This window comes from Gambusia affinis, linkage group LG17 (genome assembly GCF_019740435.1).
Source record: "Gambusia affinis linkage group LG17, SWU_Gaff_1.0, whole genome shotgun sequence".
Classification (NCBI taxonomy): domain Eukaryota; kingdom Metazoa; phylum Chordata; class Actinopteri; order Cyprinodontiformes; family Poeciliidae; genus Gambusia; species Gambusia affinis.
Genome location: NC_057884.1, coordinates 23,387,663 through 23,409,885, shown reverse-complemented (window position 1 = coordinate 23,409,885; position 22,223 = coordinate 23,387,663). Strand labels below are relative to the sequence as shown.

At 38.1% G+C, this 22,223-nt stretch overlaps 3 protein-coding genes and 3 long non-coding RNA genes across 13 annotated transcripts in view; 3 read left to right on the top strand and 3 right to left on the bottom strand.

Annotated features, from left to right (window-relative positions):
* LOC122846989 (NACHT, LRR and PYD domains-containing protein 12-like) overlaps positions 1 to 22,223 on the bottom strand; it is a 626,610-nt gene that overhangs the window by 428,814 nt on the left and 175,573 nt on the right. The gene's annotated exons all lie outside the window — the stretch shown is intronic.
* On the bottom strand, positions 1,280 to 16,295 carry LOC122846986 (phospholipid-transporting ATPase ID-like). Its single transcript, XM_044144310.1, has 28 exons — positions 16,163 to 16,295; positions 14,943 to 15,040; positions 14,799 to 14,857; positions 13,320 to 13,433; positions 13,060 to 13,158; positions 12,896 to 12,957; positions 12,734 to 12,806; positions 12,567 to 12,637; positions 12,415 to 12,497; positions 11,447 to 11,605; positions 11,208 to 11,296; positions 10,612 to 10,805; positions 10,322 to 10,530; positions 9,864 to 9,907; positions 8,963 to 9,128; positions 8,135 to 8,323; positions 7,824 to 7,939; positions 7,582 to 7,746; positions 7,133 to 7,244; positions 6,935 to 7,040; positions 6,236 to 6,386; positions 5,932 to 6,115; positions 4,495 to 4,718; positions 4,327 to 4,410; positions 3,960 to 4,205; positions 3,598 to 3,736; positions 2,649 to 2,779; positions 1,280 to 1,837 (listed from the first exon to the last, which is right to left on the bottom strand). Exons 2-28 carry the CDS (start codon positions 14,995 to 14,997, stop codon positions 1,583 to 1,585), a joined length of 3,579 nt encoding a protein of 1,192 aa, XP_044000245.1. The 5' UTR covers positions 14,998 to 15,040; positions 16,163 to 16,295; the 3' UTR covers positions 1,280 to 1,582.
* Positions 1,746 to 9,081, top strand: LOC122847069. 2 transcript variants are annotated; one of them, XR_006373322.1, is made up of 3 exons: positions 1,746 to 1,926; positions 2,657 to 2,724; positions 9,000 to 9,081. It is a non-coding gene; the product is annotated as an uncharacterized LOC122847069 (long non-coding RNA). The 2 variants fall into 2 exon arrangements; XR_006373321.1 differs by lacking the exon at positions 9,000 to 9,081 and adding an exon at positions 7,791 to 7,865.
* On the top strand, positions 9,113 to 12,675 carry LOC122847070. The gene is made up of 4 exons (XR_006373323.1): positions 9,113 to 9,201; positions 9,995 to 10,093; positions 12,423 to 12,487; positions 12,599 to 12,675. It is a non-coding gene; the product is annotated as an uncharacterized LOC122847070 (long non-coding RNA).
* On the top strand, positions 14,980 to 21,749 carry LOC122847073. The gene is made up of 3 exons (XR_006373326.1): positions 14,980 to 15,052; positions 16,204 to 16,370; positions 21,616 to 21,749. It is a non-coding gene; the product is annotated as an uncharacterized LOC122847073 (long non-coding RNA).
* Positions 17,996 to 21,935, bottom strand: LOC122847030 (stonustoxin subunit beta-like). The gene is made up of 3 exons (XM_044144381.1): positions 21,650 to 21,935; positions 18,975 to 19,021; positions 17,996 to 18,825 (listed from the first exon to the last, which is right to left on the bottom strand). The coding sequence occupies exons 1-3, from the start codon at positions 21,895 to 21,897 to the stop codon at positions 18,299 to 18,301; spliced, it is 822 nt and encodes a 273-aa protein (XP_044000316.1). The 5' UTR covers positions 21,898 to 21,935; the 3' UTR covers positions 17,996 to 18,298.

Here is a 22,223-nt window from a genome sequence, read left to right as displayed (position 1 = left end):
AAGAAAAAGGGAATATAAACGGTTTAAAGTTGTTTTACATCTGTTTGTCAGCTTATTTTCCCTTGCTGTGGAGTTCTGCAGCTGCTGCAATTTTTAAACCTTTAATAAATGACAAAAACTGGACCAATTCCCTCGTTTGTTTTGAAGATATATTCAATCATCAAATAGAATGACATATATCATAATATATATGATTCATGGTTTGTTACATTTTGACAAGCTAATTTTAGCAGCGGCATTTATGCAATATTAAATTATTGATCAATATAAAAGAGCAATTTGCTTAGTCTTCTTTTGCATCTTGACAAAAAACAAATTGTTTATCGATTTATATCAATAGAATACATATTTTACATATAAAGACATCATCACTTTGCTCAGCTTTAATTTTTTGTCTTTATTTTTGATTAATTTGTGCAAATATAACTCAACAAATCTTAATTAAATGTTCACCTTAGATTTATTTTCAATGCAAATCATGGACGTCCTGTTGTTCTGATGTTTCTGAACTAACTGAACTTTATTTTAGACTCATGAAAAGTCATTTTGTATTCTTTACTTTTTGTATTTGAGTACATTTTATAACTTGCCCTTTACTTTTACTTGAGTAGAACAGTCCAACCTGTACTTTTACTATTATACTTTTACATACAAGTATCTTTATTTCTACGTAAGTAGAGAATGTGAGTAGGCTACTTTTCAACTTCTGACGTAAAGTTTTATTAGTCAAAAACATTAAACCTGAAAAGGTGGGAAATTGCTCATCCTAGTGGAGATATGTGGTAATTACAATCAGATTCCTGGCGGCGTTTGATTTGGAATATAAAACAGAAAAATACAAGAAAGTATCGGAGATCATAAACTGAAGACATACGAGGAAGAAATATAATTTATTTCTATTAGAAACACTGAGTTCCACGTTTAATTTGGAGCTTAAATGTGTCACATTAAGTTTAAAATAAAGCTTATCTGCAATAATTAATCCTAGTTTAGATTTTGTTTCTCTCTTAATAATAAACACCTTCATTTAAAAACGGAATTTTGTGTTTACTCATGTTGTCTTCTAATATTTAAATCTGTTTGATGTTATAAACATGCAAAGACAATTAAATCTGGAACTTTTTCCACTGTATGTATATGTAATTGGTATATATTGCACTTTTCTGTTTAAAATATAATAAATGTTTAATAAAGGCCAAATAGTGTTTCAGAAAAATCTGAGAAGTAAATATAATTTTTGCTTAAAGAAGCTCAAAAACAGGAACAACAACAACAATAACGAGAGAAAGAAAAACATCATGGAGTTTATTACTGAGCTTACACTCTTCACACCACAAGATGGCGCCCTTTCTTGTCTAACGCCAAAGACGTAAACCAGACTGGAAGCATCGAAGGCCACCAGTTTTTACTTTTAATGTATAATCAGTTAACATATTTGATGCCATTAGCTCTTTATCAATAATAATAAAAACATTATTTCTGTGTTTCAATAACTCATTATTTCCTCTGGCATCCGTCCAGTTCTCAGTTAGGTATCAAAATAACGTCACAAATAAACAATAATTCAGTCCCTGAACGCATCTTATGTCTGCGACGATTCCGTCTCCTCCGTTATGGTGCGGAAGCGCTGCGGCTGGTTCTCCACCAGCACAGAGTCCTTCCTGCCGAACAGGGACGGACGCCTCTTCAGGCGCAGGAATTTGCGGGAGGTCACCAGGTCTCCGTAGCCCTGGGAGTGGGAGAAGGCGTAGCTGGAGCGGCGGGTGCTGACGCGCCGTGAAGGCGGCCGGTAAGGAGCCGGAGCCGGCTGTCCCTCCTCCCGAGCCTGATACCTCACCTGGAGAGATGGCTCATATTTAGCTTAAATCCAGTTACAAGCCTTCTGCTCAGCAAATACTAACAGTGTTCCGCTTCATAGTGCTGAAGGTAAGCAAATATTTCAGACAAATCTTGTTGTCAGGGGCTAGCTTTCTTTGGGGGAAAAACCGTTACACGCTAGAAAATAATCAAAATGGCGGCCATTTTTCACGATGGTTCAACGGCTATTAGGGCCATTTTAGATAGGAAAAAATAGAAATATATTTCTACCAAAGGATCTCGTAATTCGCTTAGGAAAAACTATGACATCTTTTTTAAATTGATTTTATTTTAACTTTTGAAATCTTGAAAATTTTCTTATTTTTTTCTAGAAAATTAACATTTCTAAGATGAATCTCAAAATTTCAGAATTTTTTTCTAGAAAACTTTTTCACACTCAAAATTTTGTCACTTTTTTTCTAGAATATTTTTGAGATTATTCTCAAAACTGTTTGGAGGGAAATTTAGTCCGATTATTTGTCTATCCACATTGGGCCTGATTGGTCATCATACAATGGTCTCCATGGCTCTCCTGAAAGTTAAATTTTTGCACTGAATTCATCAATTATATGAATGTGGCCAAGATGTAGTTAGCAAAGATTTAACTAAATATTGGTGAAGGTGTATGTATATGTTTGAGCAGATTGGGAATTACAGAAAATCCACTTAATCCAGTTCTCCTTTTTACAGATTTTTGCACTTACTTTTCGCTTTAAACAACCGTTCAAACACATTATATGACTTTAATATGTGCCGATACAGTAAAAAGGCTTCTGATTTTGGTTCCCCACCTTATCAGTGATGGTGGGACGAAGCTGCATGTGGAGGAACCGATAAGCCACCGTTGGCAGGACGCAGAGAAGACAGGTCAGGAATATCGTCAGCCACACGTTCGGCTGGTTCAAATTGTTCCTCGCTGTGCCTGAAATCCATTTCACAACAGTTTATTACCTCACACGCAATTCAGACGCATAAAAAAATAAAAACTAAGTTTATTCCGTTAAAAGCAGATTATACAAAAGAAAGATTTTAATTTTCAGCCATACATTAGCCAGGGTCTCAGATTTGGAGGTAACAGTGACATCTAGTGGTTAAAACTCAGAACTGTACATTTCTGTAGCTAAACTACTGGAGGCAAACTGACCACCTGCTTTTCCCACTACTCTCCAGTTTGCATAATTTCCTGTTATTTAAAAACATTAACTTTATATCCTCTGTCAGTTTTTCATCTAACTACACTGAGTCTGATCTATACCTGTTAAAGGACAAAAACAGAAATAAATCAGGGGAGTTTTTTAAACAGTTTTTTCTTAAGGTGTTATGATTTCAGCAATGCAGTTTTACTGGGCACAATTTTAAATCACATATTTTTGAAATTATTATTTTGGTTTGTGTCATCAATGTCAAACGACACTTCAAGGATAAGCGGCTATAAAATTTAGATAGATGGAAAGTTTAGCTTTGTTTGGTTGTTGTTTCCTTGTTATGTTATGTTATGGTAACTGTTGAAAATGAAGTTATTACTTTATGAAAAGAGGTGTATAAATTTATTCCTAAAAAATTGTTGTTTATATTTAAAATACAGCAATTTTGTACATAAGTATAAATTAAAAATCTTACATTTAGGAAATTTAAAGTGACTTTCTTTCATTTCTTATAAAACATTCACTAAATTAATGCTTAAGTACATTTTACTTTGGAACCAAGTATTGGACATGATAAAAAGCTAAATCTACTCACCAATGAAGGGGAAACTGGAGGTGAACATGAAAAAAAGGCCATTGCTGAAAATAGTAAATGTGATGGCAAAGTAGGCAGCAATGCTGCCCCACAGAAAGAGCTGATTGATCGCTGTCCAGTAATAGGTGTCAAGAAACATCTGGAAAATACAAAAACAGTTTTTTACTCAGCTTTCCTTGGTGATATGCTCAGCAGTTAGGAATCATGTCAACTGTGTTATTAAAAAGTTTAACATCAATTTAGTTTAATTTGAACAAATTAGAGGTGCTAGAGGCGTCGTTTTTCCATAACCAAGCATGATAAAATTCGTAAAAAGCTATCAGATATATAATAAATGACATTAATAACAGAGAACGTCTTACCTGAGCGCTCACCACTAACAGCAGGCTGGTTTGCGTCAACATAGCGAAGGACTGATAGTCCGCTATGTCTTTGCCATCGCCCCGGACGGAGTCCCGCATGGCTGCCCATGGGAAAAAGAAGAGGACCAGGGAGGTGTAGGTGCTGACTATTAAACATCGGACAAAAGTTCTTTTACTGAAAAACATGTTGAGCTGGCCGGGAGAGTAGAGCTGAGGATATCGGAAACTCCAGCGGTCGTTGACGTCCTGCGAGAGAAAGCAAAAAGAAAAGGTACGACACACCTGCGGTGTAAGCTAATTGACCGGAGTGGGAAATATTTCACCATTATTCTGACTTTTAAATAAAAAATAACAAGATTCCTTCTACCTGGTCAAAGAGGCCCAAGGCGAGAACTGAGGTAGCAGTGTAAATCAAATTATACATGGTGATGAACCAGTCATCGTAAACAGTCTGGGACAAGAACCACAAAAAGATCAGTCAACATCCACACAAAGTGGGAACTTTCTTCATGCAGCTCCAGGACTTTTCACTCACCTGTGCAGAGAAGCCGCAGAAGAATCCATACCAGAAGTGAACAAGGGTGTAGCTGAAGTTCTTGTAGAAGAAATATTGCAGGAACTTGCACATGCGAATGTAGGACCAGCGGCCGTGCACCAGCAGGAGGCGCTGGAGGTAACGGAACTGGGCGAAGGAGAAGTCGCTGGAGAGAACAGCTTGCATCCCTTCCTGACCACTGATGCCCACGCCGATATGAGCAGCTAGAAGCAAAACAACAAGATTTTTCACTTGTTTTTCAGTCTGAAGGGTTCCCTCCCATTGTTCACACAAAGCTGAAGAGTTGATTTATGGTTACGTTGTTAAGGGATATTTTGCACACAACGAAACAGTCATGGAGAGAGAGAGAGAGACATCTTTCTGCAGAGAGTTTTTAGCCTTTTGACAATCTTTGCAGTTATTTAGTGAAGAATCAGGCATAATAATTCCTCACCATTCCTGATTAACAAAACTGATCCAATTTCATCATACAGCTGCTTCATTGACGGCTGGTATCAACAACACGGGGAGCCAAAGTGGAACAGTCAATGCAAAGTCACGTGGCTGCGGGATGTTCAGGGTGTTTTCCCACCTGATAGTCTGGTAGACTCAGTTCAATTGGTGACCAAAATTGCAACTTTTGTTACATTTTCAGCTGTTGCAGTTTGCTTTCACACTGTACTGTGTCAGATGATCCAAATCTGTTCCCCTCCCCACCTGTGGTGGCGCTGCACCAAGAACCACTGAGGGAAACCTCACAAAAATCTCAGAAGACACTGACCGCAACTTCCTTCTTGGCAAAATGTTAACAAAAATAGAGTAGCATCAGATTGTAGTGGTTGTAGGATTTCTCTTTTGTCTTTGGCTAAAGACCACAAGTCGCTAGCACTAGGCTAGGACATTTATTCTGGTTGTATTTACCCAGAATGCCCTGCGTTGTAGTCAACTTTTGGGGTGGTCTCTGGTCCACTTGGCGTTCACATACATCACAAACCATCTGGAGACACCTCTCCCGAAATCAGCGCACCTTTTTGCAGACATTGTAAGCAATAAGTTGGAATTTCCAGCACAGTTTTTTACCAATTTAACAATCTTTGTAGATATTCAGTTAAGAATTATGAAAATGTGTAAAATTTCTTCACTTTATCCAACAATCCGCTCCCCAAAAGTGTTCATGTTGCCCATGGATACAGAAACCAGATAATTGGTTGATCAAATTCGTTCGAATAGCAATGTCCCCATAAAACACGCCGTAAAACTCCTGACCAATCACGCAACACTTTGTACAGAGCTCTATTGTAACTGTATCAAGAATGGAAAGAAGACACATTCCTGCAAATAAGATGACAGAATTTAGAACTACATCAATCAGAGTCAATTTTGGTGAAGTATGGGAGAGCCGTTAGCTGGATTTAAACTCTTATTTCTGATTTTTACCCTTGATCATGCTGACATCATTGGCGCCGTCTCCAATTGCCAGAGTTATAGACTGCTTGTACTTCTTGACCAGTTCAACCACCTGGGCCTTCTGCAGTGGGGTGACCCTGCAGCAAATGACCGTCCTGCACAGGCATGCCGTCCTCAGCAGCTCCAACTCCAAGTCCTCTTGCAGTGCATAGGCCTAAAGACGAAGAGTTCACACTTCTGTAGGCGGTATAACTCCAGCTAACCCAAAGACTGCATTTTTCTTTCTGCTTCAGGAAATAACTGAAACTGTTTGGTGCCTAAAACAGCTTCTTACCAAGCTGTGTCCGTTTATAATCAGGCCATATTCTCCGTTTGCGTTCTCGTCCTGTACAGTCTGGGTCTTCTGGAGCCAAAGCAAGCCGGCTCGAGCTTTGATCACCTTCGGCTTCTCTGCTGATCCGGGACACATTTTCCTTCTGGCATTCCTGAAAATGAGAAAGATGGCAGAAAATCACAACTAAAGCTAAGATTTTATGGCTAATTTGTCAGTTTTCATAAAATCATAGCTAAGACAGAGATAAATTATGGGTTATCAAGGGATTTCTTGTGAAAATGCATATTGGTGGAGTTGAATGCCACGATTGTGTTTCAATATCGTTGAATTTACTGCTTTAGCATTAGCTTCTGCTAAAAACTAAGTTGGTATAGCACTTTAGTATTACTAAATACTGTTTATGGTTTGTGTTTTAGGGTTTTAAACATGTCTGCTTTAGCCAAAAGGCATTTTCTCTTACCTGTCCATTTTGAAGATTAGCATCCCAAAGTATAGCTTATATTTGTCTTAATTTTCAGTGTAAACTGAATAATGTATAAATTAATTTAAGATCGATGTTTATTAGGTGTGCCAGTAATTATGAAAGGTGCTGTATCTTTGTTTGAGTCAATATCTAAAGCATGGTTTGCATTTACTGCTGGTTGTATGTAGTAAAAATAATCAGAAGATCCAACAATAACTAGTTACTGATTGACTCACTGCAGTTCCTCTTTGACCTTGTCAGCTGTGTTAGCAGTCACAACAAAGATGTCCTTCATCTCTTCTCTCAGCATGTTGCAGGAATATCCAATGTTTTCTGCTGTTTCTGTGATAAAAATAAATAAATTACAGATTAAAAGAAGGATTTGCATTAAATTAAATTGAATAATTGGGGTTATAGCCACATTGGGTGCAAACCTTGTTTATCTCCGGTCAGAACCCAGATTTTGATGTCAGCTTTAGCCAGCTGTTCGATGGTGTGAGGGACGCCGTCCTGCAGCTTGTCCTCCACAGCTGTGGCTCCCAACAGCTGGAAGCAAAGTTAGCAGTTAGCAACTTAAAAGTCCTGATGTTCTTCTTTACCATCATCTGTTATAACCAGAGGATAGAATACACAACAACTGGACTCAAGTAAGAGTAAAAAATGTAAAAAAAAAAAAAAATAGGTAAAAAGGCGATTCAAGTACTGAGTAACTGATCAAAATATCAATCATTTAATACTTCAAAGATACAAAATCAGATGGAACAAAATATTAAGGTATGTAGAAATGGTATTTTAATCCATCCATCCAGAATTAATGTAACTAGCATATCTGTGGTTATAACCCCTCCCTGCTGTCTGGTGTGATTAGCAGCTCTGTGCTAACCATTAGGTCCGTTTCGATGTCTTCGTAGAGAACATCCAGTCTGTCCTCGCGTCCCTCGATGGCCGTGCTGGCCTCATGGTGGCGCTCCAGCCAGCGCTCCATGTAGCTCTCCTCCAAGTGTTTGTAGGCCAGAGCCAGAGTCCGAAGCCCGTCGCCTGCGTACTCCTGGTTTGAACATTTCAGAACCATTAAAGCGTTTCTCCTTTCAGAGGAAAATCAGTCGTTGGAGGGTAACGCCTCACATTCAGGTGTTTGGTGGTGACGTCCTTCAGCTTGGAGCAGGACGGGTGCAGTCGCTCATAGATGATGGTGTCTGCTCCTTTACAGTAAAGAGTCATCCTGCCCTCAGGGTCACGGACTGGGAGGGAGATTTAAAGAGACAATGTTTGGTAAATAAGACGTCCAACCAACATTAAGTCTAACATAATGTTGGGCCCTGTAGGACCCCTTACAAACAACACATTCTGTAATTCTGTGTTTATAAAATTAAACAGGCAATATTATTTTTGATATTTTAAACCTTGTTGTAAAACACACATACACTCTCACCTACCAATCACTGACATCCTCTTCCTCACGTTGTTGAAGTCCAGAACAGCCAGAAGCTCATACGTAACTTTCCTCCCCATCTCCATGACTGTGATGGTCTCTGGCGTCCGCGAGCGGAAAACAAACCCGAAGTTTCTCGCCGCAGTCACCAGAGCGCCCTCATCTGGTGACTGAGCCTGATAGTTGAGTTCCCCTAGCAGGCGACACAGAGGATGGATGGTGTTCATGGAGGATGGAGGCAATAATGATTAAACATGTGTAACACATAATTACTTATTATTAAATTTATATTTAGCCTTGTGGTCTCTACTCTCAGTTGCCAAACACCTAATCAAAATCTGCCACAGAATCCAACACAGATGCTAAAACTCAACGTACTAGTTTCAAAAGTCACATTTTGCACATTTTTACACTTTTGGTCACTAAAAACATCTGGAGTGCTTAAAAAGCCACAGAGTCGTTTTTGGTTTTTCTGGTTCCTGGGAAATGAGACATTTCAAAACTACTAAATGTAACGTCACATTCAACTGGACTATGCTGTTACCTAGCAACCACAGCAGCGTTCCACCCGTCGCCTAGCAACCCAAGCAGAGCTCCAGCACATTTGGTCAGCTTGTTTTATTGCTGTTAGGCAACCAGTTTAATGCAGATTTTTTATATGTATTCACAACCCATTGTTTGTTTTTAATGTAGTTCTACAGACTATATTTTAAATATTTAATTTTTCATTATATTAGAAGAGGATGTTTACAGTTTTGAGGTCTATTATACGTGCATTGTCAGCTGAAAGTTGCTGCTTGTTGTAAACCACAGATTATTGTAAGACTCTTACCCTCCTTCTTCTCCTCCGACATGACGGTGTGGCACAGAGCCAGCAGGCGGAAGAAGGCCTGGGCCTCTGGGTTTCCCTCCTTCACCGTCTCCAGCAGGCTGTGATCATGGAAGACGAACTTTGGATCTGCCAGCTGGTTCCAGGAGAAGTCCACTCTCTTCGAGTTCTGCAAAGGACATTCATTACTCAGCATGTCTCTTTGAGGCTAGAGCATTTTTATCAACATAAGTTGATCAATGGTAAGTTTGCTAAACTGCAAATCATTGTTTTACTTTCCTTCAGTGGTGGAGAAAATTCGTTAATCTGCTAATGCATGGAGCTAATGGAGTTTGGCAATTTTGTAAACTTTGAAAAATTTAGCTCACTTAGCTTCTTTTAAATTAATTTCTCCAGATTAATTGCAAAGTGCTAAATTACTTTGTTGTGTAAAGTTTCAGTTAACATATGGTTTGTATCAAAATTGCAGAACTTAGCAATTCTGTGCTTTAGCATTAGCTTCTGCTAAATACCTTGTTAGTTTAGCAATGCAGTGTTAGTAGAGGATTTCTATCACATTGTTAAGCTGAAAATCTTTACTTTTAGTCTGTGGCGGACACACCCTGCTGATCTGCTAATAGTGGAGCAAATCTTTTACTATCTTTGAAACTTTTTAGTGCACTTAGCTTCCCCTATATTGATTTCTCCAGATAAATTCTAAAGTGCTCATTTTATTAGCTTTTGATGCTTTCTGTTGATACATGGTGAGTATTAACAGGTTTGAATTTGGCACTTTACTACTTTAGTATTTATTAGCTCCTAATAAATACTAGCATGGTGTAGGGCTTTAGCATTAGCAGAACTAACAAATTCATCTGAGATTCATCTTGTGAGCTCAAGGTGTCACTTCTTGAGGCTCCTTTACCTCTGTTATCTCCATCCTTTGGCCAGAAAAGTCATACAGCTCACCTGAATAAGAGAGAAATGTTTGTCAGAATAAACTCATTCTCTGAGGGGCATTCATATTTCTAAACCACCTGAACTGACTCCTTGCAGTAGGGAGAAGAAGCACCTGTACTTTTGGCTCCCTGAATATCTGCTGAACTGATGTGAAATGCAAAGTCAACCCAACAGAACAACATTTCTAGAGTGAAGGTATTAATTACTTTACAACTTCAGGCAGCCAATAGTTTGTGTACCTGAACATCCGAACACTGAAGATGAGTCAAGGTCTGGTTCTACTGCTTTACTAGCCAACAAATGTTTTCTAGAAAGTACTTATTCCCTTAAACCTTCTCACTGAATGTAACAAGCTACAAAAATAAGAATCTGCTCCCCTCATTGGAAAAACACAAAGAAACTCATCAGGTGTCAGATTCCTACCGTAGTTTCTCCCGTTGATGGAGCATTTGTTGAAGGTCATGATGTTCTGTGTCAGAGTGCCAGTCTTGTCGCTGAAGATGTACTTGATCTGACCCAGCTCCTCGTTGAGTGTGGTGGTCCTCGCCTGAGCTGGAGTGTCTTTCTTCGGATAGTACATCTTCCTGTCCCAGTCTATGAAGAAGCTGTTCCCAAGGCGGATCATCTCCACACTGATGAGAAAATCCAGACAAAACACTGAGACTCAGTGTATCACCATGGCTACTCCTGCTAATGCTATTGTCTTCGCCTACCTGACATAGAGAGAAATGGGCACCACCGTGTTGAGGACGATGACGTAGGACCAGAAGGCGTAGAAGGACGATAGAGGAATGTCAACGCCTGACAGGCGGGGAAGAAACGCCGTGAAGGTTGAGCCCTCATTCACCTCCCAGATGGCGTGGCCAACCGTCATGATGGCACAAATAGTTGCCAGGAAACCAAAGATCTAACAAAAATGGAGGAATATGTTTAATCAATCATCTGAAAGCAATGGACACACTTCTGGAATTGCAAAAATAGTGGAGCTAATTTTTCATTTAGTGCTTTTACTATGATTGAAAACATTTGGCACACTTTCCCTAAAGTAGTTTCTTTGGATAAATTATAAAGCCTAATTTATTTGGCTGTTTAGTAAACCTGTTAACATGGTGGGTACTCATGGCAGAATATACCACATTATTGCTTCTGCATTAGCTTCCCTTGAATAAATGCTGGTTTAGCGCCTTAGTGTTAGCAGAGCTGTTGTTTTTAATAGATGCTTACCGTTAGCACAGCTAACCTTCCAGTTAGCCGTGGCCAGCACTGTCTTTATTATAATATTTTTTAATTTGTGAATGCTTGAACTCACACATAACACCAGGATGTTCATCAGCTGATCGATGCTGGTCCGTTTAAATGTGGTTCTACCGCTGTTCTGCATGAGCTTGGTATCAGGACCTGAAATGAATCAGACACAGTTATTGAAGGCTAAGAAAAACTCTTCTAGGCGTCTAGTCTACAAGGAAATTACTCCTTAAGACCATTTCAAACTATCTCTCTGCAACTATCAAAGCAGCTGCTGCTCTGGCTGCAGGGAGGGATTCTAACCTGTGAAGATGACCAAACCGAAGCACCACTCTGTGTTCCTCACAGTGCATCCTCTGAGCAGGATCTTATCGTTGTCCAGCCCGTGTTGCTGTCCATCCACAGTCAGAGTCCCTTTGAATTTGTCCAGATGGTTGTTTGGAGGCTCACATCGAACTTCACCTGAAAAACACAGACATTACCATCCAGATGTTTACAAAAAAACCTTTTGTTTCTCATAGTCTGACATTAAAGGTAACTTATTATGATTCCTTGAACGGATTAATACAGATTTTGAGGGATACAAAACATATTTTGCATAAAGTCATTCTTAGATAAAGAAATTTTAGTCAAACTTGCTGAAAGTCTGTTTGGGTTGCTAGGTAACGGCGCTGGGCTCTGCTAGGGTTGCTAGGTAACGGCGCTGGGCTCTGCTAGGGTTGCTAGGTAACGGCGCTGGGCTCTGCTAGGGTTGCTAGGTAACGGCGTGGTGCCTGTGGAAACCTCTGAACAATAGAGAGGTTTTTGAAACAAATTTTTCAGACAGCAAAAAACATTAACTTGTTGCCAAAAAGCAGCTGGGTGTTTTTTTAAACGTTTGTGTTGTTTTTAGAAGCAGAGACACAAATGGAAGAACAAAAATGTTCAAAATGTAAATTTTCTATAGTTGGTCCCATTTAAATCAATCTAATCATTTCCTGTTCAAGATATTTTTTTAAACTTTATGTACTATTTGGTAGAATTTCCTTTAAGCAGTAATCTTTCCTCTTGATGGCAGCTATTTTTTAAGCGCACCAGTCCCTCCTTATGTCATCCATGATTCTGTTCTCAGGCAAGTTTCTCCCATCTTCCTTCTGGCAATTAAAAATAATTTCGGCTATCCTTACTGACCTTAGACATGGAAGCTTTTGTCTTATTTCCAGTTAGTGAGGAAAAGAACAAGTTAAATGTCCTTTTTATGCTGGAGTTAATCAGGAATCCCAACTTGTTACCTCTGAAGGCAGACAGATCGTCCATATTGTCTCCCATCTCCCCAGTGACGGTCAGGGCCTGTTTCACCTTCAGGTTGGTTTCCCTGAGGGACACCAGGAAGACGTTAGAAGGAAAGTTTAGCCTCTTCAGGCATTTCGGGATTTGAACTCACCCGTCTAACTCAGCTGTTTCCACATAAATCAGGTTGAGAGGTTCGCTGCTGGACAGAAGCAGGAGGTCGGCCTGGAAGCACCATCAGTTCAGCTAAAAGTGACTTCAGCTTTCACAAATTTAACATTAAAAAATAATACATTTTCCCTTTAAGAAGTCCAAACTTACTGGAACAAACTGGTTGCTCTCCAGTTTGATTATATCTCCAACCTGGATGTTCATCCATTTTTCTTCTCTCAGCCTGGAAAGAAAAACCTCTAAATCATCTGGCTGGATAATAAAAACTCATTAATTGATTTTATTAGTAAAATCTTGGAAGCAGAGACTCACTCGCCGTGTATCAGGACTTTCACCCTGCGGTTATTCACCTGCTTGTCCTGTTTGTGTCTGTTCTGCTCATTTCACATAAAGAAGACAGAAAACTTTGTTTTCTCATGTTTGATTTCAGTAGTTAGCACCGTTTTCTGTTTGAAAAGATCATTTTTTATCCTTACTATGTCATCGTTGGCGTCTTTGACCCCCGATACGGAAAGCACAATGAGCAGCGGCACAGCCGTCGTGAACCAGGGAACAGCAGAGATTTGTGGGATTAGCTGTCAAACGACACAAACCACAACATTTTTAATACAAAATGTCTTAAATTTTACACAGAATTCAACAAAAATAGAAATTGCACAACTAGAAATATATTTATTTCTAAATTTAAGGCCAGAGAAAATATTAACAAGTCAAATTAATGAGTGAAATGTTGAACCTGGAGGATGAGGAGGAAGAGGAAGTAGGCGTTGGCGAGTCTGCTGAACTGTTCAAACAGGTTCAGAGGCAGGAAGGAGAAAAGGTTGTATTTGGACGTTTTGATGGCATTTTCCTGAGGAACAAAAGGAATAAAAAAATGTTTAAAAATATTGAGTTTTCTTAATCAAATGTGGAAGAAAGTTTTTAAAAAATCACCTCAAGTTAAAGTAAAAGTAATTAATAAAAAATTTTATGTATCCCATAATGGATCTCTAAACCATCCTGAACAAACATCACAGAAAAAATGTTACTTTTCTTTCTCCTCCTTTTATATTAATTTCTTTTTTGACCATCATGTTATATTAGAATAGTTCAACAGGAAGCAGTTTATTTTGAAAGGCTGAGGTTGCTAAATATGTAGAGCTGCGTTAGAGAAACTAATATCAAATTAAAACAATTTTTAAAGTGGATTATTTTGAGATTTGCTACTTTATTTCTAACTAAAAACTAACATTTGTATTTATTTTTTAAATGAGTTTTTGTCAATGTAATTAGATTAAACAGCGAAGCTAAAATTAGCCGTGCTAATGTTTGTAAATCAGTTTACTGGTTAAAAATTCATCTGTTTTATGTTCTAATAATTTGTTGTTATTATCCATCAAAGTTTATGTCACAACCAAGATGATGTGAACTTTGCTTGTTTTTGTATTTTATGTCACTAATTACATATTTGCATGTTTTATCACAAGCAGGACAAAGTCCAAACACTCTTATAACTCACACCCAAACACACTTCAATGTGCACATATGTTCTCAAACAAAAGCCCAAAATGCAATAATGTCAGTCTGGTGATATTTTATAATGAGTAGGAAATTAATATTTAGATTTTCAAGACATGTTTGATAATGTTTTACTTTAGATTCTTTATTTTCTTTAAATTTTCCTCCTCAGAAAAGGTTCTAGTTGATATTCCAACCAGTGAGAAAAATTTCAGTAATAAACAATTATTGTAACATTTGAATTATATTGGAAATACAAATATAAAACAATTAAATGAACATATGATTCCAATATATTTTTAGGACCTCTATATTTATTTACTGAGTGTAACAAAAGAATTATTTACTTTCTCAAGTTTTATTGAAATTGCTAGGTGCCGAAATATGAATGTTGTCTTTTTAGTTTATTGAATTGGGGCAGTTTTAGCTTTCCTATTTAAAAGTAGACCATCCAGCAGGTATGGAAAGCCAAAAGTACCACAACTCATTACATTAAAAAGACAAGATTTATAATTATCTATGTGAAATTTTTCAGAAAACTTTACAGGCATCCAATAAATAAATCAATTGTTATATTAAATAAACAAATAAATACTGGGTATAATTTAAGTATCAGATCCATAATCTTAATATAATATTATTTGTCTCTTTCCACTTCCAACAGCACCCAAAACGATGAGTAGCAGTAGAAAGTGTCCCTGGTTCAGTGCGTTCTTACACCGTATTGAAAGGTCTGGTTGAAAGCTCGGTCATTCGCTCGCAGGCGTCTCTCCTCCTCTGGGAAAAGATGGAGATGAAAAAGTGAAACCAGAGTGGAAAAGCTTCCAAACACGTCATGAAGTTTGTCTCTGTCAGATCTCACCTTTCTGCTTCTCCCCTCCACACAACTTTCTAAAGAACGACACGACCGATCCCATCGTTAGCTCGGCTCGTCCATCATCACACCTGAATCACGAGCGCCTGAACAGAGAGGTCAGTTCTTAATAAGAAAGGTCGCCATTTTGTTTTTTTCTGTCAATTAAAACATAAAATAGTTCATGATGTAAAATCAGAGACATTTGGAAGAGAAACAAGCCGCCACCTTTTCAAATCACACAATTGCTGCCAAATGTTTGTGCTGCTAAATGTTTTTGTTTGTGCTGCTTTTGTTTTGAAGATATTAGCAAAAGTTCAAAGGTCAAAAGTTCAACCAGCCACCACACTTTAACCAGATGTAACAAAATTTGCGTCAATTTTGAAGATATTTTCTAATTTATGAAGAATTTCATAGAGCTAATTCCCTAGAATGAGAAGTTTTCCTGTTTGTCCCACTTTAATGAATGATTTAGTGTCGCATTTAAACCCAAGGGAACCGAGACGTTAAGATTAACTCATTGAAAATTTACTTTTAAATATTTATACATATATTTCTTCTAAAGTAATAATTTAGACTAACAGTTATTTTCCCAAGTATTCCTGAACAAAACAAAGAATTCTTAATTTTAATAAATGTTCTCCGATGGAAGGTCAGATATTTAGAAATTATCTTAATGCAATAAAATTTGTTTTAAGTCATTTATAATAAACGCCTTGAATTACAATAAATATATAATTTGATTTGTAAGAAAATGTGCCGTTCAGTTTGGCTGTTCTGATAAGAGAAATGTTTTATTTTTGGCCTGAGAATAAAATGTTTTTGTATGAATCATGTAATCACAGATGCATCATATCACATCCTGGAAAGTCCTTCAGAGTTTATCTTTGCTCTAAAGTTATAAAAACCCAAAGCCTCTCCCTTTTTAACAGAGATAATCAGTAACCAAACGCTGCGATCTTTGTTTTATCTGCCAGTTTGATCAAATATAAAATGAAAACAGATTTAAAATGTGTGTATTTTATTACTTTTGAGCAGGAAATGCTTCTGAAATGGAGCAGGAAATAAATTTCATAACAGCTGATTTGCATGTGATCAAGGAAATAAAGTTCAGAAGCAGAAAGTAGTGAAACATCTGGAATATTCATGTTCAAAATGGATCCCAAAGTAGTTCTGCTAACTGAAAACTCAAATCTACCTGAAAACAACAGATAAAAGTGAAATCTTACAGGTTCTGGTGTCTTTCTGCTTCCTGATTGGATGAATGCAGGTTCAGGTCCAGATCCAGACTGTGGATGGGAAACAAAGAAGGTCCAAAAGGTTCTGATGATCTTCTGATCCCAGCAGGAAAACCTGTTACGGCCCTGAGCAAACAGAGCAGCGATCTTTGGATCTGCATGCAGGAGTCGATACCTGGGCTGTAAAACAACAATAAAGGTGAGTGCAGCCAATCAGAAACCAGCACTGAAGTTATTAGTGGCACAGCCAGCGGTTAACACACACACACACACACACACACACACACACACACACACACACACACACACACCAGTGGTGTGTTCACACACACTCTGCAGAACTTTGTGTTCATCAGGAGGTCGATTGTTTCAGGTTGGAGTTAAAACAGAAGTAGCAACACTTCCTCTACAGGAGAAAACACACATGATGTCATGAGTTCAAGCTTTGTGACAGTAAAGCAAATAAAACCTCTTGGTCTGTTAAATTATATTATATTAACTTTTAACTGATAAGCAGCAACTTTATTAAAAATAGTTTTCTCTTGTATAAAGAGAGCTAAACATCTTTTCATAAAATGAAGGGCTAAATATTTCATATGTTGAATTTCTGTTTGCCTCCACGTCCATCTCACCTTTTTATTCATCAAATCCAGTTTTTATATGTTGAACCAGAACCACAAAAAGTCTCTCATCCCAAACTGGACTCCGTTTTGACCAGAGACTTAATTAATAGTAGAACCTGCATTAGCTGCTCAGCTGCAGCCTGCAGTCAGCAGCAGATAAAATTAGATTCAGTTTTGTTCTCAGATTTAAATGTAAAATATAGCAGAGATGCAGCGATCAGACCTTTTCTGTCCAACACTGATCTCCAGTTTTCATTCTGCTCTGATCTTCCAGTTCCTGGGATTTTTATCCAAAGAGAAAAATGTTCTGCAGGTTCTGAGTTTCAGGTAGAAGTTCTGAATGAAACAGAAAATATTAAGATTTTATCCATTTTATTATTCAAAGGATTGACCTCTGACCTTCATGGAATGGGATGTTTTAATTTAAATCAGGACTTTCTGAAAGGCAGAGTTGATAAAAAAATCTTTTTAATGCAAATAATTACATTTGAACTGGAAAAGAACAGAATGAGCAGCAAATGAACCAAATGCAGAAGAAAAAGCAGTTTTTATTTCTCTAAAACTCATGAAGATTATCCATCCATCCATTTTCTTTACACCTTTGTCCCCAGTGGGTTCAGGAGGTGCTGGTGCCTCTTCAGCTACGTTCCGGGTGAGAGGCGGGGTCACCTGGACAGGTCGCCAGTCTTTCACAGGGCAACACAGAGACAGACAGGACAAACAACCATTCACACACACACACACACACACACACCTAGGGAGAATTTAAAACAGGGATACCCAAAGTCAGTCCTGGAGATTTCTTGTATGTTTTAGTTCTCTCCTTGGTTTAATGCACCCGGATCCAGTGATGGCTCATTAGAAGGCCTAAGAAGAACACTGACATGCTGAAAAGGTTGTTGGTGCCACCAGGGAGAGAACCAAAACGTGCAGGATGCCGGCCCTCGAGGACTGATGTTGGGCATCCCTGACTTAGAGGGACTGTGGGAGAAAACCAGGGACTCTACAGCAAACTCCATGCAGAAAGACCCTAGGCTGGGAATTGAACCCAGGATCTTCTTGCTGCAAGGCAACAGTGCTACCAACTGTGCTACTGAGCAGCCCACATTTAGAATAACTGCAGCAAATTTACAAAAGATTTAATGTTCAAATCTGACATGTTGAGAAAAATAGGAGCTGATAGAAACAAAATGATCACTGATTGAGAAAAACTGATCAACATTTTAATGAAATATGAAGAATAAATGGAAAAAAATTAGAGAAACAACATCTTGATATTCAGTGTGAAGCTTTGACTGGAAACAAACAGAAAAACAGGTGGATCCTGGAATAATCCTGGAATAATTCCAGCTTCCATCTTTAAAGTACTGGAAGAAGAAAAAGTGTCCAAGGATTCAATCAGAATTGTTTAATCAAGAAATAGATTATAGAGACTGAACTATCTGTTCAACAGTGAGAGAGTTTCTCTGACAGGAAGAAAATATTTAGACTCTATAAACTCAACTCAGTACAGAAACACTGAGGAACCATAGAACCTGAACCCAAATCCAGGAATCAGAGTTTCAGTGAATGTGGTGTTGAAGGTGTGGAGGAGGATCAGTGAGTCAGAGGAAACTCTGTAGAAGGACAGAATGCCAGCAGGACAGTCCACATACACTGATACTCTGTTAGAGACAGAGGAGGAGGAGAGACGAGTTTCTATGTTATTGTGACAGACAGAGAAACCATCAACATCAGAGCAGCTCAGACTCCAGGAATGATCATTATATCCAAACAAACAGTCTCCACTGTTTCCTTTCCTCTTGATTCTTCTGTAACTCACTGATATATAAACTATTCCTCTCCACTCGACCTCCCAGTAACAGCGACCAGTCAGACCAGTTCTACACAGCAGCTGATTCCAGTTATCAAATCTGTCTGGATGATCAGGATATGACTGAAGCTCCTTCACATGTGTCACCTTCCTGTTGTCTTCAGACAGTTTGAGTTTTCTGTACACTGTGTTTGTGTCGATGGTGAGTTGACAGGAATCTGATGGAGAGAACAAACACAATCCAGCTGCAGTTATTGATCATTTATTGACACTTTGATGATGACTCCTGAATGAGTGATGTGACAGTTTGAAGATGGTTGAATGTGAGCTGCTTTGTTGTCATGAATCAGATGAAAAACACACTTACACTTCCTCAGACCTGGTGTCAGGAATCGGACTCCAGCAGGCTCCACCCTGAAAGGAGGAGGGGGGTCAGACCATCAGTCTCTTTCAGCAGCAAACATGGACATTACATGTCTCTCAGACACACATTGTCCTCCACTGAGACAGGAACAGTCCAACATTTGGATTGCAAACTGCAGTGGATGTAGGAAGGACAGTTGGTGCTGCTGCAGCACAACTCATTTCTCCAAACACAGGAAAAGCTCCAACAGAGAGGAGAAAGGAAATCCCTCAGTAACAACCTGAAGAAACTCACTGAAGCCTAAAAGGACATCAGGAAACTAAGGAAACATTTCTGGAAGCTCAACCTGATTTAATAATCAGCATTAAAATACAATCAATCTAAACTCTGACACAACACCTGGATACCTGTTCCATCCACACTCCCACACACAGATGAAGGAATGAAACACTAAACAGCCCTGCTGCTGAAAACCTGCTGTGGCCTCACTGGAATATCCAGAAATACAAACATTAAAAAGGAGAAGCTGCATCACATTCAACAAAGAGTTCAACAAGAATCAAAGATTTGATCTCTGAGCTCAGACTCACAAACCAGGGAGAGGCTTCCATCATCACACACCTCTGACAAACACCTCCAACCTTTCAGCACTTCCTCTACCAACCAACACCACCAGGTGGCGCTGCACACATTTACAATGAGACCAAGAAGAAGAAGCAGCATACTTGCTAAGAATGCAGCAAAAAAGTGTATTGTTGATTTAAATAATAGAATGAGTAAAAATGAGGTTAAAAATATTAGTAAAATGTATATTAAGCATAATGGCAGGAACAGTGGGATAAAGGAAGCAATGCCAGATTTTATTATAGCATCCAAAGAAAAGTTGGAGAATTTAGGAAATGTAGCAGAAATAAAAAAGAAGAAGATATTATATCTAGATTAAGATTTGGACATACAGGTTTAAACAGTACTCTTAAAATAATTAATAAACATGATACAGGTTTCTGTAGTTATTGTGGGAAATTAGAAACAATACAACATTTATTTTTAGAATGTAGTAAGTATGTTCGAGAAAGGGAGGAGTTAATTAGAAATTTAAATAGGAATAAAAATAAATTAGATATTAGAAGTTTGCTTCAAAGATCATCGGGGGATGTAGTTTTTAATAGTATTTTAAATTTTCTAAGGAGAACAGGTGTTATGGGAAGATTATAGTGATTTTACATCTGATCCATACTCCAGTCTAGAAGGTGGCGGAAATGCACCTAAAAGTTGTTTGCCAACCGCCATAAAAATAAACAAGAAGAAGAAGCAGCAGCTTCCTGAATCCAGCAGCTGCAGTAATGGCTTGTGAAATTAATCCTCCCTCCACTGCAGAAGTTCTGGATCAGCTGATCTTGTCTTTTTTATCTTTCTCAGTAAATTTATCAGAACTTTGGATCTGAACAAGTTTCTGCTCTCATTTCTACTTTTTCCTCATCATTCACTGGATTTCTCTCTCTGATGAGTGATGTGACAGTTTGAAGATTAATCTGAATATTTTCATTAATATATTCTGAGTTCCTATTTATCTCCATTAAAGATCCTCCACTCTTTAATTTTCCTTCTTAGTCAGGAGAATATTCCAGAAAACTGGGTAATGATCTCTGCCTCCAGATGAGGCGTCTAATAATCTCATTTCACAATCAGCTGAAATCTTCCTGGACACTCGTGTTAAATCAAGGACTGATCCATTTCCTGGATCAACATCTGTTCTTGTCTCTCTTAAACCATCTAAACATCATCAGTTTATACCAATTAAGTATTCTTTATCTGTTTGTTCACTTACATGTTTTCTGTTTTCATCTCATTGTATTCTGCATTGGGATTATCTAGACCTTTGATCTGGTTTAAGTGATTCTAATCTAACGTTTATAATTATTATACAAAAAATGAGATAAAATTAACTAGAGTTAAAATTAACTAGAGATAAAATTAACTAGAGTTAATTTTATCTCATTTTTTTGTCTCTATTGCTACATATTCTAGATCAGTTCCTCTACTTGTTTCTCTGAACATAGATAATCTTTTCTAGATGTTGCTCATCTTCCTCTCACTGAAACATTTCTACTTATTCTAAAATCTACATTTACTTCAGTACCAATAATTTCTGCTTTATGATGTCATTTATCTGTATATTTTAACTTCCTGTCCATCAGCCAATCAGCTTCTTGTATTTTCTCAGTAGATCCATCAGTGGAAGCCCCGCCCAGCCCATGATGCTCCTGGTTTGTGAAGACAGAGAGACAAACTGAACTCTGATAGGAAACAGTTTCAAACTGATTTTCTCTCTCCAACCTCTTGGTTCCACATGGAGCTATATTTGGCCCCCTGCTGTTCTGACTACCATGTCATTGTGGTTCCAGTAGATGGGTCGGTTCCCCAGGTTCATTCAGTACCATGTGAAAGATTCCTACCTACAGCCAAAATTACCAGATAATCTGTTATTAAACTGACAAAAGGGGGTTCAAAATGTTATCCATTAATTTATAAATGCCATGACTGTGAATTAAATATTTAATTAGCAAACTAAATATTTAGTTTCAAACTAAATGTTTCCCAGCAGACTGACTAAAGACATTTCTCCCTCTTCCTCCTCTATCAGACCTTCTCTGCTCCTGCAGCAGGTTCCTCCATACCTGAGAGCTTCCAGTCTCCAGTGTGGATCCTTCAGTCCAGCCCACAGCAGCTTCACTCCTGAGTCTCCTGGATGATTGTAGCTCAGGTCCAACTCTTTCAGATGGGAGGGGTTGGAGGTCAGAGCTGAGGCCAGAGAAGCACAGCCTTCCTCTGAGACCAAACAGCCTGATAAGCTGCAGACACACAATTCATCACATGATGAGAAAATGAGAACATTGAGGTAGAAACCAAAGTCTGAACTGGTCATTTTCAAGAGAGGAAAACACACAAGAAACTGGTACTTAACCTATTAATTATAAGAAATATTAATAAAACTGTATTTCCTTTTGTAGGTAAAGAAAATAAACATTTCCTACATGATGGTTTAGAAAGTCTGACAGCTGCTGGTTGTAAAGATCTGCAATAATGATCCTTTGTTCAACTAGGATGCAACAATCTGTCAAATATGTAGAGTTACACTATCAGTCGAAGCCTGACCTCCACTTTTATTAATAAGTCTTTTTGGTTCTTTCATCCTGGAGTAAAAGAAATTTAGCCATTATTAAGTGTTGAGATTTAGCATGTTAACCATGT

Bases quoted from the DNA above. Each gene is read 5' to 3' on its own strand.
- LOC122846986 (XM_044144310.1), bottom strand. From the start codon at position 14,997: ATGGGATCGGTCGTGTCGTTCTTTAGAAAGTTGTGTGGAGGGGAGAAG. The intron at 12,958-13,059 runs GTAAGGATAAAA...TGAAATGAGCAG, and splicing joins AAGACGCCAACGATGACATA to AACAGACACAAACAGGACAA. The intron at 7,940-8,134 runs GTAGGTGAGAGT...TCTCCCTCCCAG, and splicing joins GAAGAGGATGTCAGTGATTG to TCCGTGACCCTGAGGGCAGG.
- LOC122847030 (XM_044144381.1), bottom strand. From the start codon at position 21,897: ATGACCAGTTCAGACTTTGGTTTCTACCTCAATGTTCTCATTTTCTCA. The intron at 19,022-21,649 runs GTATGGAGGAAC...TCCTCCTTTCAG, and splicing joins TGGAGACTGGAAGCTCTCAG to GGTGGAGCCTGCTGGAGTCC. The intron at 18,826-18,974 runs GTAAGTGTGTTT...TCTCTCCATCAG, and splicing joins GACACCAGGTCTGAGGAAGT to ATTCCTGTCAACTCACCATC.